At 49.0% G+C, this 16,972-nt stretch overlaps 1 protein-coding gene across 6 annotated transcripts in view; it reads right to left on the reverse strand.

Moving 5' to 3' along the window:
- Positions 1-10,567: 10,567 nt before the first annotated feature.
- The window catches only part of Syndig1l (synapse differentiation inducing 1 like), a 25,256-nt gene continuing 18,851 nt past the window's right edge, over positions 10,568-16,972 (reverse strand). For all 6 annotated transcript variants that reach the window (XM_031356884.1, XM_031356882.1, XM_031356879.1 and 3 more), the window contains 3 exons: positions 14,375-14,834; positions 12,310-12,450; positions 10,568-12,148 (listed from right to left, as the gene is read on the reverse strand). In XM_031356884.1, coding sequence (XP_031212744.1) covers positions 11,990-12,148; positions 12,310-12,450; positions 14,375-14,788 — 714 coding nt within the window. In that variant the 5' untranslated portion in view covers positions 14,789-14,834 and the 3' untranslated portion in view covers positions 10,568-11,989. The remainder of the gene's footprint in view (positions 12,149-12,309; positions 12,451-14,374; positions 14,835-16,972) is intronic.

Consider the following 16,972-nt stretch of genomic DNA (forward strand, 5'->3'; position numbering starts at 1 on the left):
AAGATGGAGAAGAGACAAAAAACAAAACTGAGGTCAAATATTTACAAATTATATATCTTAAAAGAATTTAATATCTGGAATACATAACAAAATTTTTAAGCTAAAAGAAAAGACAAACAAGTGAATCATAAGTTGGGGGTTTGAGTAGACACAGATTCCAAGAAACAAGCTGCGCAGGCCTCTTCCCTCAGCAGCTGCTACTGAAGACGGCCAGGGCTACACTTAGCCTCAGATCCACAGACCACGGTAGTGTATAGCTTTTACCTTAGAAGTCTGTGTCAAGTGGAAGACATAATTTAAGTGAAATATAATGTAATAAAAGCTTCCCAGGAATTAGTTAGTAAATATTAATTAATATTATATAGTAAATAAATTAATATTAAATAATAAAAATTAATTAAGATCCCCAGGGAGGTGGTTTCTCAATGGTGAAGAGGAAGAATTCTCAGAGGAAAGGGCATCCTAGGTTCAAAAATACCCAGAACACAGAAAACGGGGTGTTTGGCTTTTGGAAAATGTGCGTGAGCGAGGTGGGCAGGGAATGAGGTCAGGAAAGGTAAGGAGTTTAGGCCCTGTTCATGAGCCATAGTAGACTGCATGTGGCTACAGGTTTTGTAACCAAGTGTGGCTCTCAAGGCTGTAAGCCTGCCTGGAATTCACATGGGCAGAACTGGGTGTAGTGGTCTACCTCTGGAATCCCAGCACCTGGAAAGTAGAATCAGCAGCCTTGGCTACATAGTGAGTCTGAGGTCAGACTGTCTCAACAAAATAAAATGAAATAGAAATCATTAACAAAATCACCTCTTGTTGCTTTCTCCCACACTTCTGGGTTCTGTTCGCCCAGTATAGTGCTAGCTGGAGGTCATGCGTGTGAGCATATGCCCGAGAGAGTGCATGCCTTAGTGCATGCATGCCTTTGTGCATGTGTGTTTCCTGGATAGCTATTTTGTCCCTTCACAATCACACCCTGCCCACCCAGCTTTGACCCCAGCATCTCTTCCCCGTTGGGCCTCTGCTCATTGCCTGGAATCAGCCTGCTTTCCTGACTGGCAGTCACACCTACTGCCTCCCCCTCCACCGGCTAAGATCTCCTTCACCCTTTCCCTCTCATGAAGCAGCTTTCAAATGTCACTGATGAGTGATGAGCAACGTCCTGGGTGCCAAATCTGAGTTCATCTTGGGGCACCTCCTTCTTCTCGTCCTCCTCATCTTATGCAAAGCTCCCCCTCTCAGCCACCCCCCACATCTGGGATCTCCAGCTTTACCCCTCTGCTCTGTTGTCTTTCTGACTTTGGCATGTGTTATAAAACAGCCAATGTGGCTGGGATCAAGGTATCCTGGAGTAGCAACTATCCTCCAGTCTCAGCCTCTGACTGCTTGGATTGCAGGTATGCACACCAGCATAGTTACGTCTTCTTAATGCTTTTCAGCTGGTGCCTGATTGATGTAAATACACATTACTGGTTTTCATATGTTGATCTTGTATACTGCAGTCTTGCCGATCTCATTTATCAGTTCGAACAGCTTGTTGGCATCCTTTTACTTTTCTATATGTATTAAGCCATGTCATTCTGCAAAGTGCAATAGCTTGACTTTTTTTCCTGATCTTCCAGGAAATGTGGCATTTTTTCTTCTTTTTTATCTATGAGAAGTGGGAAGCCTTTGAAGGCTTCACCAAGGGAAAGCTGGCTCTCTTGTATTTTCCTTAGGAAAACTTCCTTTAGTGCTCAGTGGTAAAGAACTGACTGTTCTTCCAGAACAGAGTTCAACTCTCAGAACCTACAAGGCAGCTCACAACTGCCTGTAACTCCAGTTCCAGAAGATCTGACTTCCTCTCACAGGCATCCACGTAGGCAAAACACCAATGCATGTAAAACACAGATAAATAAACAATTTAAAAAAGAGTTCAAAGTGAACTGGGGCTAGCGGGACAGAGAAGAGACTGGACAGATTTATCATAGCATTGGAGGGTTTTGGTGTTTTCATTTTTGTTTTTGTTTTTTTGAACTCTGAGACCAGGCTGGCCTCGAATTCAGAGATCTGAGTGCCTCTGCCTCCCAAGTGCTGGGACTAAAGGTGTGTGGGGGCCACCATCACCCAGTTGCATCAGACTTTTTGTTGTTTGTTTTTTTCCACATAGCAAATTATCACTTATCATTTGCTCTAGGCTCTTAGTTATTTTTATTTTTTGGTAAAAAGTCAGGTATGGTGGCACAGGTCTACACTTCTAGCACCTCTGAGTTAGAGACAGGAGGATCTTGAGTTCGAAGTTACCCTTGACTACATAGTGAATTCTAGGCTAGCCTGAAAAATCAAACAACAAAAAAGTTAAACACCACACAAGGGGCCAGGGAGAATGCTCAGTTGGTAAAGTGCTTGTTCAAATATCATGAAGACCTGAGTTCCATTCCTGCTGTGCACATAAAAAGCTGGGCATGCACATAAAAAGCACACCTGCTTGTAATCCCTGCTCTGGAAGGCTGGGACTGTAATGCCCCTGAGCCTAGTCGGGAGCCAATGTAATCAAACTGGCAAGCTCGAGGTTCAGTGAGAGACCTTGTCTTAGGAAATAAGCCAAGGGCTAAAGAGATGGCTCAGCAGTTAAGAGCACTGACTGCTCTTCCAGAGGTCCTGAGTTCAATTCCCAACACCCACATGGTGGCTCACAACCATCTGTAATGGGATCTGATGCCCTCTTCTGGTGTGTCTGAAGACAGCTACAGTGTACTGACATATATAAATTAAAAAAAAATCTTTAAAAGAAAATAAGCTGGAGAGAAATTGAAAATAACAAACATTAATTTCTGGTCCACATGCTTACTCACACACATATACAAACAACACACAAGTTTTACAATCTTGTTTTCTTTTTCTTTCTTTCTTTCTTTTTTTTAGACACTGGGAATTGAGCCAGTCTTATTTGAAGTACTCTCCCATTGAGCTGTATCCCTGGCCCCATTAATGCTTTTCATTTTGAGAAATGCCTAGGTTAGCCAGGCTACCTTTGAGCTTTCCATCTTCTTGCCTCTGCCTCCTCAGTGGCTGGGATTCTGGGCCTGTGCCACTAGGCCCAGTGCTTTCTTGATCTTATCCATGTAAACAGACACTTTTCTTTAAAAAAAAAATATTTATTGCTAGACAGTGGTGGTGCACGCCTTTAATCCCAGCACTTGGGAGGCAGAGCTAGGCAGATCTCTGAGTTTGAGGCCAGCCTGGTCTACAGAGTGACCAGGACAGCCAGGGCTACACAGAGAAACCCTGTCCTGAAAAAGAAAAAAAAAGGTGTATGTATGTGCACAAGTATACGGGTACCTGTAGAGGCCAGAAGAGGGCAGCAGAGCCCCTGGAACTGGAATTATAGTCCGTTGTAAGCTACCTGGTCCTCTATAAGACCAGCAAGTGCTCTTAACCATCTTGAGCCATCTCTCCCAGAACTTGCTATGTACACTAGGCTGGCCTCGAATTTAACAGTTCACAGAGGTGCTGTCTGATTCTGGCTTCCAAATGCTGGCTTTAAAGTTGTGCGCCACCACACCCAGCTTCTATTTATTTATTTATTTATTTTGATTTTTTTGTTTGTTTGGTTTTTCAAGACAGGGTTTCTCTGTATAGCCCTGGCTGTCCTGGAACTCACTCTGTAGACCAGGCTGGCCTCGAACTCAGAAATCCACCTACCTCTGCCTCCCAAGTGCTGGGATTAAAGGTGTGCACTACCACCGCCCAGCTATTTTGATTTTTCAAGACAGGGTTTATTTGATGTAGTCTGGCTGTCCTGGAACTCTTTCTGTAGATAAGGTTGGCCACAAACTCACAGAGACCCACCTGCCTCTACCCCCAAATACTGGGGCCAAAGGCATGTGCCACCACCCTCCAGGCACACTCAACTATCCAGTTTTTTGTTTTTAGTGTGAAGTTCAATAATATTAAATACATTCAAGCTGCTATCCCACTGATCTGCACACCTTTTCACCTTGCAAGCTGAACTGTCTTCATTAAGTGTAAACTCCCTGCCCTGTCTTCCCTCTGCTCCTGACAGCTGCCAGTCAATTCACATCCTGTCTCTACGGGTCTGAGCACCCCAGAAACCTCACAGAAGAAAACATACAGAGTTTGTCCTTCTGTGGCGCCCTGTTTCTCTAGCACAACAGCCTTGAGGTTCATTCATGTGGTAGCATAGGGCAGGACACGAAGGGCGCTTTCGAAGTCATCTGAAGGGATCGAGAATAGGATCCAGGAGCTTGGGGGACAGTCAAGTCAGAATGAGTGCAGGGAGGTAAGGCGTGGGCCGGAGGGAGCAAGCTCCTGCTGTTGGCCTGGGTGGCAGATGATGGACAGGCTGGTGGTACTCACACTTGTAGACTGCTTTGGAGAACCGGATCCAGAATGACCCAGGGGCGGAGCTGCGAGTAGAGGACACCCTTATCCCTAGATTATCCAGGAGACCAAAGAGAGGCAGGCAGCCACTCCAGCTCCCTGTTTTGTGACCTGTGGGGTGCAGACTTCACAGCACCAAGGGTGGTCTTTGTGGCATCCCAGATGAAAGGCAGAAGGAGCGGCAGATACACCAGGCAGGACATTCCAGGGGTCCACATTCTTGTCTCTGGTCTCTTTTTCGAGCCCTCCCAGGAACCGGAAAGTCTCCTTCTCAATGTCACATAGCTGTAGAAAGAGCCTAACCCTGACGGTTCGCACAATGAGTGAGAATGTGAGCGGGCTGGAGCTAGACCCTGATGCTGAGCGCAGAGACAAGTCCCTGCTCACCAGAGACATGCCACATGCTCAATATGAACAAGGGTGGTTGGTGGCTCATAAACTTGGTGTGGGGGAAGGGTGGGCTGTCAGAAAGTGCTGCACCGGAAGAGGTTTTGCACCTTATCTAGGAAGAATGAGGTCAGATAAGGGGATTCTGGGCTCCAGGGAGAGACTGAGCAAAGAAGGTGAGAACCAGGCAGCTGTCTTCAGTTTGCTTCCAGTGAAACCTGCCCAAGAGCCAGCAGGCACCTCTGCAGCCAGAGATTAGTGTCTCGGGCTGCGGAAGGGCTGGGTGGGAGAGGCTGGAAGCCTTTTAGGGAAATGTCTGCTGGGGGATGGGAGGGGTGGTCTTTGTTTTTGTTTTGAGATAAGGTCCCCAGTAGCCTAGGCTGGCCTCAAACTTGATAGTTACTTATGTAGCCAAGGATAATCTTAAACTTCTGATCGTTTTGACTCAACCTTTGAATGCTGGGACTACAGGCATGTGCTCACCTGCCCAGTTCATGCGATGCTACGGGTGGGCGGAAGCGAGGGCTCCCATCATGTTACACAAGCACTCTGTCAACTGAGCTACACCCTTAGTCCCTAAGGAAAAAAAAGTTAAGAAACTTCATACAGCTATTTACTAACCTCTTCCCCCGCCCCCCATCTTATTTTTTTGACGAAAATTTTCAGTTTGCAACCCAGATTGCCCTGTAACTCATGCATAGACAGCCTGGCCTCCAACTTGTAGCAATCCTCCTCCGTTAGCCTCCAGGGTTCAGGGATCACAGGTGAGTGTATCCTCCAGCATAGCGCTTGGTGCTAATGAAGGGGTTCTATGAGGTTCATTTGTGAACTCCGCACAGCCATCCTCACACTCACAAACACCACCAGATCCCCCAGTTTTGCAGATGGGAAAACGCAGACGAACAGCTTGCCCAAAGGGGATGTGACTTGAGCTGGGGACTTTGTCTCCAGGAAGCTGTGATCTCAGGTTGCCAATATTCTGCTTCCATGCCCATCTCTGAGTAGAAGTGTTTAGGTACAGGGCTGGGAGAAGCCATGTCTAGAAAGTGGCTTCAGACAGGATGTTACCAGTGGGTGGTGGCAGTCATATGCTCCCAAGGCCTGTGTGCCTATTTACTATGATACAGGCTTCTGTAGCCTCAGTCTCCCTGTCTGTAAGATGGGGACAGGAACAGACCTGTCTGTGGTAGAGTTTGTTAGAAGGCCCTTTGTGTACTTGAGATACCCTGTCAATGTGCCTGCCCCCACTTCACTGTGATTCGAAGGAGCCCAGGTCACCTTGTCCTCTGGGATGCTTCTGGGGAGACCTGCTCTCTGGGAGTTTCTGCCATTTCCTTGCAGAGCTGGAACTGGCTCTGAAGCCAGCCATGCCTTGCAGAGAGTGGGGGGCAGGGTTAGTTCAAGGGACAGAGGCTGGAATGTTGGAAATTCAAATGAGCTGAGCTGCATGAACACCTTTTATTCTTGTTCAGAACATCTGAGTCTCCCTGTGGGGACTCCTCTGCCCAGAGTGGTCCCTCCCTTTGTGCAGGAGAAGATGTGAGAACCCCTGGGGATAAGATGAAGCAAGGTTGTCACTCTCTCACCCACTCTGGGCCTTGCCACCAAAAATAGCAAGGACCAGGGTGTCAGCCCTACCAGAGGGGCTGTCTGGGGAAGCCTTTGAACCAGGAGATACCTGGGAGCTAAGGCTGAGTCTGTTAAAGTTCCAGGAAGGCCGCAGCAGGTGGTCCTGGCTTTTCTTTGCCTCTGGGATAATATCACGGGGCCAGATCAGTAGCACCAGGGCCTGGGTAGTGAGGCCAGAGGTTAGCTCCTAACCTGCTGTGTGACACTGGGTAACACATCCTTTCTGGGTTTCCATTGTTTCTTCCGCAGCCCGACCATCTGTGGCATGGTCGATTATGGTTCTTTCCTTTGCAGCGTCTTGACAGGTGAAGACAGTGGGTTCCCTACAGCTCCGTCCTGGGGGAGCTGCTTTAGGGAGGGGAGAGGCTGTGAGCACACACAGACCATGGCCAGGGACATGGCCAGGGACAGGTAGGCGTTTAACCCTCAGGGCAGCCCAGGCACAGACCTCTGTGTGCATTTGTGTAAAGGAGTTAGCGTGCTATCTGCTAACTCTGTTTTTGTTTGTTCAGTTGTTTTTTTATTTAAAAATTATTATTATTATTATTTTATTATACATATTTGCTTTACATCCCTCTGCTCACTGCCTTACCCCTCCCGGCCACCCCTTCCACAGTTCTTTCTCCTATCCCCCTCTCCCCATAACTGCTAACTTTTTGTTTTGTTTTGTTTTTTGAGACAGGGTTTCTCTGTGTAGCCCTGGCTGTCCTGGAACTCACTCTGTAGACCAGGCTGGCCTCGAACTCAGAAATCCACCTGCCTCTGTCTCCCAAGTGCTGGGATTAAAGACATGCGCCACCACTGCCCTGGCCATAACTGCTAACTTTTATGTTCTAGGGTAAGAGGAGATTTAGGGTCCTGGGCTCGTGGCCAGGGCAACAGAAAGGGGAGTATTTAGAAGGACAGAGCCTACTTACTAACTGGTACAAAATCATGCCACCATTTTGAGAATCTATGTGACTATATGAAGACTTGATGTCCCATCACTCTGCTTATGGGAAAAGCAGGTCAGAAATGGCTGCTGAGCCCTGGGAACTGGTTTCTAGCTGTCAGAAAATGCCTTTTCTTAGAATGGAGGCAGGCTGCTATCCTTACTTGACCAGTCTTCCACCCTTTTGCCTGCCCTGGGGCTGTGGGGGACTGGCTTTCTCACCAGGGCATCCCCAAGGCCTTTCCACACAGGCCCCTCTCCACACAGCTTTTTTAGAGGCTTTTTAAGAGTTTTTTTAAGGCTGCCAAACCCAGGCCAGGTGGCCTCGACACTCCCATTCCCCTCCCCAGCACGACTGTCCCCCTCTGCCAGGTACTTCATACACTAAGCAAGAACTTTTCTTGTCTTCCTCTCAGGAAGCAAACCTTGTCATGGAATTAGAAGGTTGAAGGGCAGTGAAGGCAGGTACGACATAAGGCAGCTGGTGAGGGGGACCCTGGAATTTTGGTGTGTGTGATGGGGGGTGGGGTGGGGAGAGGCTGCCCTGCTAGCCGCCCTGACTTCCCTGTGCAGCAATTTCAGTTTCTATTTTAAACAGTTTGGGTTGGTTGCTTCCCTGCCTTCCTGCTGGGTGTTTATAGTGAGGAAAATAATTGGTAATATTTGCACAGATGTGCTGGCACTGCAGCTCATCACAGGCACCTTTACCCAGGGGACTGCCCCAGCCCCAGCCCCTAGTCTCTCTGCCAGTCAGAGGAACCAGCCGACAGCCCTGGGCCTCGGGCAGGAGGCAAAAGCAGAGCTAGGAAGCAGGAGGACTGAAGTGCCCCAGGCATGCCAGAGGCAGGACTCATCCAGAGTGCGGGAATGTGGATGTCTGTGCTCCAAGGACTCTAGGACAAGCCCAGGCTCCACAGAACAGGCCCTTCCCAGCAGGGGGAAGACCCCAGAGCCCTTTCGCATCCATCATCTTTGGTAGACCCTGAATTTGTATATGAGGATAGGGATGGAAGGGAGAAGGCTGTGTGGAGGATGGGGTGGGGGCAGGGAGGGAAACCCATAGACTAGGGTTGAAAGTAGTGGATCAAACTAGCAAGGGTGGTAAGTGCCTGTATGAGGGAGCCTGAGAGACAGAGTGAGACTTCATCTTAAGAAAGGAGGGAAGAGCACTGGGCACTTTAACCTGCCTCTAAGCCTTTAATCATAGCACCAGGAGGAGGCAGAGGCCAGCCTGGTCTACAGAGTGAGTTCCAGAACAGCTAGAGACTTGAAAAACCAAAAAAAAGGGAGGAGGTGGAGGAAAGAAAAGAAAAAAAAGAGAGAGAAAGAAGGGAAGAGAAAAAGGAAAGAAGAAAGCGAGGGACAGAGGACACAGGAAGCCATTTGTCTCCTTTTCCTTCTTCTCAAGGCCCACAAGCATACTGAAAGACAGGGAAGGGAGTGGGTATTGTCTGGGCTGTGAGGCAGCCTGCCTAGTTAAGCCTGGGGTCTTGAGACAGCCTAGAGAAGGAATGGTGGGCAGAGCTGGCTGACAGTCCTCCACATCCTCCTTCGTCTCTTGAGCATTCACGTGCCCCACGCAGTCTGCCTGGTGCACGGCTGGGCCTGTTTGCAGGAGCATGTATATGCAAATGTGTGCACACTTGGTGCATACACATATGGATATGAATGTGCATGTGTGTGTGCCTGTTTGGGTTTCCTTCAAGCTAACTTGAAGGAAAGTTATCACAGTGCCTGTGATGAGACTTACTAGTTTGATCTACTACTTTCAACCTTATGGGTTTCCCCTCCCCGCCCCACCCTATCCTCCACACAGTCCCATTGGATAATGGGGAGCAATTTTGGGCAGTGTAGGAGAGCAATGGAAAAGAGACAGGTAACAGCCAGGGAGGGCCATGTTACCAATGGACTGCTTCAGCAAAAGATGGAAAAGTCCTATTGGGGACCCCTGGGAACTAGGGGCAATATACCTATTCTCCCATCCAAGGGGCAAGACATTCAAAGCTACTCACTCACCCACTCCCACCAGGCACTGAGGGAAGGCTGGTCGCCTCTCCAGTACTTTCAGATTGACCTGCCCCGGGGCACAGCTCACCAAGTCACTGTAGGTAGAGTGGGCAGAGGGATCTGGGCAGATGTTAGCACATGTGCTAAGGGTGGTGAATATGTAATGTGACTCCCAAGGGACCTTCAGATGGCTCCCGTAGAGGCCTGCCTCAGCAGAAGAAAGCTAGCTCTTTCAAGGTCACATTCCCTTCTGGGTGGCCCAAACCAGCGACAGATAGATGAGAGGGAAACAAGGCCTGGCTCATTGCCCTAACTTGTGTCGACCCTGAAGAGCACCCTGGTTCTATCCTGCGTTGGTCAGACTGTTTATCTAGACTGCCAGGCAGCCTGGCCTCTTCCTATTCCCAGACCTACCAACCCCTTCTACAAACACTCCTCCCATGCTACTTTCTCTTCTTGGTTTGCTTGCTTGTTTGTTTTCCTTTGTTTTTTTTTTTTTGAGACAGGTTTTCTCTGTATAGCCCTGGCTGTCCTGGAACTCACTCTGTAGACCAGGCTGGCCTTGAACTCAGAAATCCGCCTGCCTCTGCCTGGCAGCTACTTTCTCTTCTAAGGTCCCTGGCTCCTATAGAACACACGGTTGTACACAGAGCCCTGTGGTATATATGGATGCCCATGGGGGATGGGATATGTAGAGCATACTTCCCCAGGACCTTTTAGATACAGTGACTTGGAGGCCAAGCCAGTTCCTCTGCTAAGTTCTGAGGACAGAGAGGATATTGGGAATTTAGTGCTGAAGGTGGTACCTGAGGCATGGATAACTTCCTCTCCACCCTTCCAGGAATAGCTCTGGGAACAGAAGACATGGGGGATCCAAAAATGGACAGCTGGGCAATGGGACCACTGGCACGCCTTACTCTGTGTCTATCTCCAGGTAGCTCCAGGCAGCTGTGTAGAGTGTACTCTGCTTCCCATCTCTCCCCCTGATCTCCAAGGCCCTTGGGTATACCCAGGAGAGCTTCTTCTGCAGGCTTCTGTCTTGTCTTACCTTGCCTTGCTTAAGTCAAATGGAATCCATCAACCTCCATCCCAGCTTCCCCAGGTGAGCAGTCTATGAGCAGCAGTGGCCTCTGACCCCTTTTTCTTGAGGTCCATATGGAGATCAGAACAAAAGACTTGGGATACACTGGAGAAGCATGGGATACAGGCACAGGACAGCACGAGGCCCCAGGTGGCACCAGGTGTTACAGAAAAATTTATTACCAGAATAAATAAAGACAGTAAGGGGATAGTAAAACTGCCGGTGCGGGGAGTGGAGAGTGGAAACCTGGAAGTGAGGAAAATAGGGAGGGTGTGGGGCTAGACAGGGCATGGAAATAGCCAGGTCCCCCAAATCGTGCACAATGGTCCACAGCTTAAGTCCCAGCGGGCCTGCCTTCCCACTGTACCATGTCCTTTGCTGTTCACATCTCTCAAACTCTAACATCTCTTAGTGCCTGGGGGTGGAGGGGTTTAAAAGCAGTCGAGAGTGGTGGTTATCAGTGAAGGTGCCCAGGCGCCATTACCACCACTTCTCCATCATTCAGAGATGGGGAAAATATCTCAGGTGGAGAGAAAGGCTAGGCCTTTCTGCTCAGGTTGATGGAGGGTTTAGAAATGGCTGCAAAATTACTCCAGACTGGATACTCCAGGCAGAATCCAAGCAGCCTAGGAACCTCCATGGGAGGCTCTGGCACACCATGCCCACCAGCATGGAGAGTTATGGAGAAGCGAATCCCTTAGGCATCTGTCTCTGTTCCTCCTCTGCCTACATTCTGTCATCCCCAGAGTCCCTTCTCATCCTTTCCTGGATGAGACTGGATCCAGGACCCTGTGAGCTATAGCTGGGAAGTAGCAGTACCCTTCTCCGTCTCCAGGGGTCGGGTACCATCTCAGGACCCTTCCAACAGAGCCCAGAAAAGATGGTGGGTGAAGAACAGGGGAGGTCATGTGATCCTGGAGTATCCCAGGCCTCCTCCGTCCTCTCTGTCACTGTATCTGCCTTTTTTTTTTTTCTTTCAGGTATAGAAAAGCCCTAGCAACCTGCTCTCTGGCTCCATCTTTACCTGGGAGACACCGCAGAGCCTCTCCCACAGTAACAGGGAGACACGTGGTACCCAGAGTCAGAAAGAGCAAGAGATGCCTGGGGTCCATGTTTTCCTTTCCTGACTGGAGAATCGTGGGCCTTGAGGGGGTAGGAGGTGGGGCAGCTGCTCTACATTGTGCACAGGTAAGAACCCTCTTGACCGAAAAGTCTGGCCAAGTCCTTTATCCCTTGGGAATTCTTTCTCCTTCCTGAAACCTCTCTGTGGGGAAGGTGGCAGGTAGAGACTGAGCTGCCTGTGGGGCAGAGGTCCTGTAGGGAACGGGCGGAGTATACCAGGCTAGGCCGGTTGGACAACCTTGCTGCACCTGCTTCCCATCCATACCCAGCCAGCTCTGGGACTGGAAACAGTGGGCAAGAGGGCGAGATTGTGTGGGCTGCAGAACGGGAGGCCTCTCCTCAGCAAGCCATTGTCACAGGTTCTCTCCAGGGTCAAGGCGCTTCCTCGAATACACAGTTACAAGCTTTGCACCTTCCGCCGGTAAGCCAGGAGAGCCGGGTGATGGGCTTACTGACTACTAGCCATGGCCATTCTGGGACATATAAGCAGCCAGAGCTACCACCACAGCCACATAGAGACCAGCCCCCACAGCGATGGAGAGTGTGGCCAGGAAGAGAGCCCGGCGGGAGGCAGTGCTGGCCAGGCGGAAGTCCCCTTTGGAGATGGCCTTACTGGTCTAGGGAGACAAAAGATGGATATAAGACAATAGCCCCATCGCGCCCCCCCCCAACCAGCCCAGTCCACCAGGCCCTTGACCCCCATCCTGCAGGTGAGTGTCAAGTCCTCCAGCTGAGAGAGGCGGCCAGGGAGGCCCTCCTGGGTCCCCTGTACACTTACCCCCTGCGAGAAGTAGAAGGCAGCAATGCCCAAAGGCCAGAAGCAGCAGAGCATGGAGAAGAGCGTGAGCCCCAAGTGGTCCCTGGGAGGCAGGGTGAGGAAGGCGTCTTCACACTCACTCTCCGTGGAGGTGCCATCGCTCTGCAAGAGAGTGAGAGTCTGAGTCCGGTTCCCTTAATTTCTCTTTAGGCTCCCACTTCTCTTCCATAAAACCCGTTCGTATGTAGCTGCAGGCAGCTACACAAACCAAACCAAACCAAACCAAACTAACCAAACAAACAAAACTGAAAGACCCCCGGAGCTAGAGAGACCCTCACTCAAATTTCGGGATGACACAACCACCCAATGACTCATGAGAGACCGATCTTGCTGCAATCACATGAGGTTTATTGGGGATAAGCCAGATGTGGGGTCGAACAGGTAGCCTGGCAGGCCAGAGGGGTTCGACCACGAGCACGAGGAGTAAGGGGTATTTAAAGGGAAAAACCACAAACTGGGGGGAGAAGGGGTTACCAAGGAAACATAACAAGAGAACAGTGGAAAATTCTAAAGAGACCCAACCCCTATTTGAGTCAGGGTCATTAAGGAAAACGTCCTACACACTCATTATGCACAAGAATGTGGTCTGGTCAATGTTATTCACTTTATGGCTGATGGTTCCCTAGAATCACCCAGATGGCTCATATCCTGCCTTTTGTTCTTGGACCTAACTAGGGGGAGGCTTTGTGGCCAACAGGTTTCTGAAACTGGCTAGTCTACATTCTTGGCTTGTAACAGAGACCTTCTATGTCCTTTAAGTAAAGGTTATACAGTATACATACATTTCTACTAATCCATTTCCCTTTTCATTAGTATGCTTTTTTCCAAATTTCTAAATCTTCCAGTCTTTCAAAACCAAAAAAACAAAATCAAAAAACCCCTCAGCGGGCTGGAGAGGTGGCTCGGGTTAAGAGCACTGACTGCTCTTCCAGAGGTCCTGAGTTCAATTCCCAGCAACCACACGGTGGCTCACAACCATCTGTAATGGTATCCAATGCCCTCTTCTGGTGTGTCTGAAGACAGCAACAGTATACTCATAAATAAAATAAGTAATTCTTAAACAAAACAAAACAAAACAAAAAACCCTCAGCAACAAAACAGGTACTACCCAGCGGGTAGATACAGAGTAACCTAGTCTGCTGTTGAGAGTGGAGGCTGGTCTTGTCACTCTATGTCACTCCCCTGGGAGCCTTTTTAGTGACCTGGTGGAAGGGTGTGAGTCTCTGAACCCAGAGATGTTCATCTCAGGAGAGAGACAGAGGAAGATGGAAGATAAGTGTTCTCAGTGCCCGAAGACCGGGAGATCAAGTTAACAAATGATGCAAAGGTTCACAATGAAAGACCCTGTCACTTTAGAAATCACCCTGCAGGAGATATTAAATTACACAGAGCGATATTGGAAAAATCGGGGTATAAAGCCACAACCTTTGCTAGAGAGAGGCAGAGAAGAAACATGATCAGCCACCAACATAGTCACATTATTTTCAAGTGATCAACAGATGCTATTTACAACGGTTGCTCTTTATCACTTGGGTTGATAGTTAACCCAAACTAGAGCTCCCTCCTCCTTCAATAGGGTATCACCATAGCCCACGCTAGCCTTGAACTCACTGAGTAGCCAAGGCTGACTTTGAACTCCTAATCTCTCTGTCTCCTCCTCCCAAGTGCTGTGAATACAAGTTGCCTTCTTTTTGTGTGTGATGGGGTCTCTGTATAGCGCAGGTTTTCCTTGAAGTCGTTTATATAGACCAAGTTAACATCAAATCCCTCATCTTCCTGCCTCTGCTTCCTGAGTGCTGCAATTAAGGGCATGCGCCATCATGCCCAGTTTAGAATCTATTTTGTTTTGGTTTGGATTTTCGAGACAGGGTTTCTCTGTGTAGCCCTGGCTGTCCTGGAACTCACTCTCTAGACCAGACTGGCCTCGAACTCAGAAATCCACCTGCCTCTGCCTCCCAGGTTCTGGGATTAAAGGCACACGTCACGACTCCCCGGCTAGAATCTTCGTTTTAAAAATGCTACTTACCTCCTCCTCCTGGCTATCCTCCTGGCTCTGCTGCTCCTCTTGAACCCCGTAGGACACGGTGTGGATGGGTACATCCTCCTCAGCTTGCCCAGCTTCTGAGCCCTCCTCTGCAGGTCCCACTAAGGGTTCCCTGGCTTCGGTGAAGCTGGTCTCACAGCTGCCTGCTTTGGGCTCTCTGACCTTGTCCCTTCCCAGGAGGCAGCTGGGCCGATACCAAGCCTCCATGGCCAGTTGCAGGGACCCCGGGTCTAGGAGCTGGTGGGCACGGGTGGGACCAGCACCTCCTAGCAGGTAGGAATAAAGCTTCTCCTGGCAGGACCAGGCGGGCGGGGCCTCCGGGTAGGGGTAGGGCCTGTGGAGGTGGGCGGGGCTTCTTGGCAGCAGTGGGTTCTGTAGTTCGCTCAGGCTCTCCATGGTTCCGCAGGCCGACCTTTGCCAAGGAGGGGCGTCTCCACGCAGCCTGTCAGGAGAGCAAGAGAGGCAGTCACAGAGGCCAGGCCGCTGGATACATGGCCTGGAGTGGTTGAGCATGTGAACTCTGTGCTCCGCCTTGGCCCTATGTGCTGCTTTGCCGTTTGTCACCTGTGGGACCTTGAGCTAGCTATTTCTCAGAGCCTCAGTTTCTCTGTCTGTGAAGTGGGGATGGCGGGGGTACTCACTTCAAAAAGTTGGTTCATTCATTTACTTTCTTGGCACATGATCATTCAGGACTAGTGCCTGCTATACGTCAGGCACTGTACCCAGTGCTGGGAATATAGCACTGGCAGAGGCAAAAGTCAGGGGAAAAGAGAGAAGTGTGTCTGCTAGTCTTCAGGAGTTTAATCCAGGGCAGAAGACAACTATAAAACATCGTCTGCCCTGAAGGAGAAGTACAGCGCTTGGCAGCACATGGGATTAAGAACTGACAGAGAGGCAGGAAAGGCTGAGGCATGGGAGGGCGCGTAGCCTGGGTCTGAATGCTATCCAGTGGTCAGTGGCTTAGTCCTTGGTGTGCTCAGAGATTGTGGGAACACTTTAGAGGCGGGGCCTAGTGGGAGGTTTTAGGTCCTGGGGAGTGTGGCCTTGAAGGGGACTGCTGAGAGCCTGTCTCTCTTGCCTACTCATGTTTCTTTTCTTTTTTTTTTTAAGATTTATTTATTTATTTATTTTATGTGAGTACACTGTTGTTGTTGTTGTTTTCAGATACACCAAAAGAGGGCATCGGATCCCTTTACAGATAGATGGTTGTGAGCCACCATGTGGTTGCTGGGAATTGAACTCAGGACCTCTGGAAGAGCAGTCAGTACTCTTAACCGCTGAGCCATTTCTCTAGCCCCTCTTTTCTTTTTTTCCTTTTTCTTTTTTCTTTCTTTCTTTCTTTTTTTACTTCCTGGCCCCTATATGGGAACTAGACCTTAGGCTGAAATCTCTGAAGGAGTCAACACAAGACTTTATTCTTCTTAAATGGATTATTATATATCTATTATTATTATTATTTATTTATTTATTTATTTTGTTTTAGTTTTTTTCTTTTTTCTTTTTCTTTTCTTTTCTTTTTTTGAGACAGGGTTTCTCTGTATAGCCCTGGCTGTCCTGGAACTCACTCTGTAGATCAGGCTGGCCTCGAACTCAGAAATCTGCCTGCCTCTGCCTCCCAAGTGCTGGGATTAAAGGCTGCAGCAGCACTGTCTGGATTAGTTTTTGTTTGGTCTCAGCACCGGGAAAGCTCATTTCACACAGAGGGAGTAATGTCAGCCAAGGTCCTGTGGCTGGACAAAGGAGGGCAGGGACGAGTGTCTGGGAGAGGGCCGACATGGCTCAAGGTACAGAAGGGGCTTGAGGGCCAAATGCTAGTCCTGCTAAGGCTGCAGACACTCGGCAGAAGAGATGCATGGGATCTAGCTCGTGAAGCGCTTTCTTTTTTTTTTTCTTTTCAAGTATAGAATAGAGTTTATTTAGGGCATGGGGAGGGGAGTAGTTGAGGCAGAGAAAGGCAGAGAGAAGGAGAGAGTAGAGAAGCAGAGACTGACCACGGCCACGAGAGAGGAGAAGAGGGGCAAGAGAGAGGGTAAGAGCCTGGAGCGCTTTCTCATCTGCCCGTGCAGAGGGCTTTGGAGAGGGTCTCGTCCAACTCTGAAAACATAATGGTGCTTTTTTCTTAATATTAAAAATTAAAAAAATTTTTTGAGACAGTGTTTCTCTGTGTATCCCTGACTGTCCTGGAACTGACTCAGTAGACCAGGCTGGCCTCAAACTCAAGGCTCTGCCTGTCTCTGCCTCCTGAGTGCGGATTAAAGGCATGTATCACCACACCCAACTTTAAATATTTATTTTAAGATTATTATTATTATTATTTTGTTTGTTTTTTAAGTTAAATTATTTTATTTGAGAAAAGAGGGCACACGAACCCCATGTGGCAATGTCCAGATCCAGTGGAACCTGAACATGAGAATGGCACCACGAATTCATGGACACTTTAAGATTATTATTACTGTCTTTATTTATGTGTATGTATATGTGTGCACAAGCACACAAGCCCTGGAGATGGCTAAAAAGAAGGTGCTGTCTCTTCGAAGGCTGGAGTTACAGGTGGCTGTGAGCCACTCGATGTGGGTGCTG

Source organism: Mastomys coucha, unplaced genomic scaffold (assembly GCF_008632895.1).
Source record: "Mastomys coucha isolate ucsf_1 unplaced genomic scaffold, UCSF_Mcou_1 pScaffold6, whole genome shotgun sequence".
Lineage (NCBI taxonomy): Eukaryota > Metazoa > Chordata > Mammalia > Rodentia > Muridae > Mastomys > Mastomys coucha.